This window comes from Apis dorsata, unplaced genomic scaffold (assembly GCF_000469605.1).
Source record: "Apis dorsata unplaced genomic scaffold, Apis dorsata 1.3 scaffold_85, whole genome shotgun sequence".
Taxonomy (NCBI): Eukaryota; Metazoa; Arthropoda; class Insecta; order Hymenoptera; family Apidae; genus Apis; species Apis dorsata.
Window position 1 is genome coordinate 249,761 of NW_006263383.1, and position 4,945 is coordinate 254,705.

Here is a 4,945-nt window from a genome sequence, read left to right on the forward strand (position 1 = left end):
CTTTGAGTGGTGGTGTTGATTCAGCTTCATCAGCATGTATGGTTTATTCTATGTGTGATATGATAGTGAACTCTGTTAAAAAAGGAGGTATTATAATTGTTTATACATATTATTATATATATTATTATTTTTCTAATCGTAAGGATATATTTAATAAATGATTGATTAGATCTACAGGTATTATCTGACATCAGGAAAATAGTTGGTGACTTTGAATATGTGCCAACTGATCCAAAACAACTATGCAATATTCTTCTAGTCACATGCTATATGGCAACTGAAAACTCATCTGCTGAAACAAAAACACGAGCTGCCGAACTTGCTAACCAAATTGGTTCTTATCATCATAGTATAATTATTGATGCTGCTGTATCTGCTATTTTATCCATTTTCCAACAAGTCGCTAAGTTAACACCAAGATTTAAAGTGCAAGGAGGATCTCCTAGAGAAAATTTAGCTCTACAAAATATACAAGTTAGTTTCAATTTTTTATAATTTTTATAAGAAGAAAATAAATAAGTTTTAAATTATTATAATTTTTTTAAGGCTCGTTTAAGAATGGTAATATCTTATTTGTTTGCCCAATTGATGCTCTGGGTTAGAGGACGACCAGGTGGTCTTCTAGTATTAGGAAGCAGTAATGTTGACGAGGCGCTTCGAGGATACTTCACTAAATATGATTGTAGTAGTGCTGATATCAATCCTATTGGTGGAATAGCAAAGAATGATTTAAAATCGTTTCTTTCTTACTTTAGGTTAATATTTTAATAATATTTTAATAATTAGTAAATTAATATTTTTTAAAAACTTTATTTTTTAAATATATATATGAACAATTATTAATTCTGTTTTAGGAAAAAACATGGAATAACGGCTTTAGATAATATTTTGGATGCTCCTCCAACTGCAGAATTAGAGCCTCTTCAAGCAGGGCAACTTGCACAGCTTGATGAAATTGATATGGGTATGACATACCAGGAACTTGGTATTTTTGGACGTTTAAGAAAACAAGATTGTGCTGGACCCTTCACTATGTTTTGTAGACTTGTCCATATGTGGGATAAATGTACTTCAAAAGAAGTAACTAATTATTAGTCCTTGTCACTACAAAATGTATCAACATTTTTAAATTTGGATTCATTTATAGGTAGCGGATAAAGTGAAACACTTTTATAGATGTTATGCAATAAATCGGCATAAAATGACTATCTTAACACCATCCTGTCATGCAGAAAGTTATAGTCCTGACGATAACAGATTTGATCATCGACCTTTTTTATACAATCATACATGGAAATGGCAATTTAATGCAATTGATGAACAGGTTAATTATGCTAGAATGTAAAATATATATCTAAAATAAAGTCAAGATGATTTTTTAGCAAAAAAATCAATTTATTATAGGTGAAACGTTTTCTCAACGAAGAGAAATCACCGAGAGGTCAAAAGGATGCGCCAAAGGTACCGATGAAGCCCAGATACATGATGCTCAGCTCCGTAATTAGTAGTGAGTAAATAAACCAAAAAAAAAAGTGTACATTATCGCTGACCAAGCTCGAATCGTGGAGAAGACAAAAGCATTGTGAAATCATCTCTAAGAGAATGATTTCCTTGCGTATTTATCGAGCTAAACAGCGTTGATCGACGAATAAGATCATCGATTCCGGAAAGTCGAACGGGCTGCCGACAAACGACCACCCAGTAATTTTGACCCACCGTGCGCATACTTGTTTGTTCTTCATCTCTACCGAAAAATCATCACACATCGGCATCATTCTTTGTTGCAGATAAAACACATCCTGGAGTAGTAGTTTAACCGTAGCAGTAGCTCTCTCTGTCTCTTATCATTTTGATATTGCAGCCTTGCAAATGCATCGAAACACAAGCTTGCTAACCGACTGTTCGTACAATCGACGAATTCTTCATTGCATCGACGCTGTTTCACACATTAAAGATCTTTCTACAAAGAAAATTTGGCTACACTTTATCGTGAGGAAACTCGTAACTGGAAGGATCATATAATTTACAGATTGTATTATATTAATGCAACTAAATGTGAGTAAACGTATATTTATGCAAATTGTGTAATTAATTTTTATAATATCCTTCTTCGAATCATTTTATAAATAAGGTAAAAACAATTAAAAATTAATTAAAAATAAATTTAGTTGCGGGAATAAACGCAATTAATGTTACTTTTATTATCTTTTCCATTTCTACACAGACAGCGTGTAACCGCATTTCATATGATAGCATCAATAAATGACAAATGGATTGAGAACCTAGATCGATATCTTGATTTAGATAGTTTAATGTTTCTTCAACTTTTTTAAAATGCGATATACACAATATATTAAACAATCATGTGCATTTTATCTCCATGCATACTATATAACTCGTGTATTAGCGAGTCATATGTACAATTTGACACTCATTCAAAAATTTAAACGTACATGGCGCACTGTACCAATCCTCGGTTTTTCGTGTAACAAGGAAGAAAAATAGTCGTTCTTGTAGACAATGATAACGACGATATATATTTATTTTTATTTATATATATATGTATCTATACATGTAATACATATATATATATATTATGTATATATGTATATATATATATATATATAGATAATATATATATAAATATATATTTATATATTATTAATAATGTCAATATAATCAAAATTATTAATATATCAATAATATTATAATATTAAACATTACAATATACTAGGCGGTGATAATCTTGACAAGTTAAAACATCAAGATGAATAATTATTGGTAAATATTGGTGTAAATGGTAGCAAGTATAAATGGAAATTTCTATTGATAATGATAATAAAAATATCTAAGCTAATAGTTTGGACAATACTGGACGTAAATTAAATAATCATAATTGAAATAACATTATTAATAATAATAATTAATAATAATAATAATGATAATAATAATTAATAATAATAATAATAATACATAATAAAATAATATTCTAGATAATAAAAAGATTGCGACGAGAAATATATATTTTATTTTCGAGTATTCTCAAGGGGCACAACGCGGATAAAATATGTATACATTATCAATACGAAAAAAAGGTACTGAATAATCAAAGATTAAAACTCTATTTCATCTCGTGCAACCCAATTAATAGTTACTATATACAATCCACCACAATATATTTTCATTCAGTATACTATAAAATAAATTTAAAAAAGATTTCGAAGATAAAATATATCTTGAAAATTTTTATGAAACTATTTACACAAATTAGCTGAAGCTTAACATTATTTGAAAAATTAGAAAATAATTCTAATACGTACACTTTAAACCATTTTTCGTTGTATTTATTTCAGCTTTTATTCATTTTTAGTTATGTAAAAAAATTAACGTATGATGTGCTTAAAAATTATGAAATTTTTGCAAATTCCACGTATTTTAATCTAATATTTCTTAAATCAGACTTAAATTATACTATACATCACGTATACCTCAAATATATCATCTTTTACCTATTTCAAGAAATCTAGCAATTTTTTTTATGTATATATTTCTTATATTTCTTTCTTTTATATTTCAATATTACATTAATTTCTTTAGAATCTAATTTTCGTTTTTACTATTAATCGATTTGTTTACAAAATTAAGATTGCAATTTATACAAATATTATATTGATCGTGTACTTCAAGTCAGCACCCGATTCATTCCTAAAAAGAAAGTTATATACCCGTTTCGTGGACTAAAATTCGGTTTGTTACCAGGTTGTCATTATCATTATTATCATTATGCATATAATTGAAATTTAATTTGTCAAATTATTTTACTGAAAAAGAATCATTTCTTTAACAACAAGTCGAGTCGAGAATTGATTTACATGTGTCTGCTATTGCATATTGAACCATGTGTAACCCAAATTAACATATGTCCTACCACCGCAGAATTGCACGAAATCCCATTGTGTATGTGTATACATAACTATATGATAATCAAAATCTAGTTTTTCTGATATAATTTGTATCGCTTTAGAAAGTATACTATGTGCCAATAAATATATTTATATATATATATATAATAATAATAATAAAATAATCGGAATGGATTTTTTAAAATGATGTTTCAAATTTACCGTTTACATTCGAAAAATTATTTTTATACTATTCATATTGTGATATTATATTGCAATATTATATTAGATAGTGGAAGCCTTAAATATTTGTAAATGTACACTTTTTGCTTAATTTTTTTTAGTAAAAATTTTGATATTTTAAAAGTATAAATCGTATTGAAGTCAAAAACAATAAAAAAATATCAATTATTTAATGTGAATTCAAAAAAATGTATATTTATGTGTGTAATCTCACTCCATTATATCGGTGCGTACCCCATGAAAGAACCAAAGTGCAAAAAGCGAAATCTTGGAGTAATGAGTAAAATCGTGTCTTATATCACAGATTTCCCAAGGTGCATTAGTCATCTACTAAAAAAAAAAAATTCATTTCCGCAATATGTTTCCCCGAACGCATCAGTCAAAACGAGGAACGCAACGATTAAAAATAAGAAACAATTACTTCGAGACACGATATGTTCATCAAAGAAGTATCGTTATCTCGGTGTAACAAAAATTTGAGAAATATCTGACATATCTCTGAAATATCTCTAATATCAGATATTTCTACATAATTTTTCACCTTCTAAGTCGGAAAGCAACGTAACTTGCCGTGCATCGCTAAAAAGAAAAAAAAAAAAAAATCGTTCGAAATAAATCAATTGGTATCCCATCTCGTGCAAAAAAATCTTATCAACGAGAAGAAATAATCATCATTCCTGAAACGTTCAATCCGAGTTTTCAGGTGTAATTCTTTACGACTGACTTGTGTTTTTTTTCTATAATCTAAAATATATATCATAGTCTATACATATACGCGTGTACATATATATATATATATA

The 4,945-nt window shown here is 28.0% G+C and overlaps 2 protein-coding genes across 9 annotated transcripts in view; one reads left to right on the forward strand and one right to left on the reverse strand.

Moving 5' to 3' along the window:
- The window catches only part of LOC102674953 (glutamine-dependent NAD(+) synthetase), a 14,263-nt gene extending 12,183 nt beyond the window's left edge, over positions 1 to 2,080 (forward strand). For 3 of the 4 annotated variants that reach the window (XM_006611196.1, XM_031508401.1, XM_031508400.1), the window contains exons 8-14: positions 1 to 87; positions 170 to 474; positions 547 to 755; positions 855 to 1,080; positions 1,148 to 1,324; positions 1,405 to 1,507; positions 1,788 to 2,080. The exon at positions 1 to 87 ends at the window's left edge or, in 2 of these variants, runs on beyond it. In XM_006611196.1, coding sequence (XP_006611259.1) covers positions 1 to 87; positions 170 to 474; positions 547 to 755; positions 855 to 1,080; positions 1,148 to 1,324; positions 1,405 to 1,507; positions 1,788 to 1,816 — 1,136 coding nt within the window. In that variant the 3' untranslated portion in view covers positions 1,817 to 2,080. Of the gene's footprint in view, positions 88 to 169; positions 475 to 546; positions 756 to 854; positions 1,081 to 1,147; positions 1,325 to 1,404; positions 1,718 to 1,787 lie in introns of all 4 variants that reach the window. The other variant, XR_004149706.1, reaches the window with a different exon arrangement.
- Positions 2,081 to 4,885: 2,805 nt separating this feature from the next.
- The window catches only part of LOC102675898 (transcriptional regulator ovo-like), a 27,386-nt gene continuing 27,326 nt past the window's right edge, over positions 4,886 to 4,945 (reverse strand). For all 5 annotated transcript variants that reach the window (XM_006611208.2, XM_006611209.2, XM_006611206.2 and 2 more), the window contains exon 11: positions 4,886 to 4,945. This exon is cut by the window's right edge and continues 55 nt beyond it. The gene's annotated coding sequence lies outside the window, so the exon portion shown is untranslated.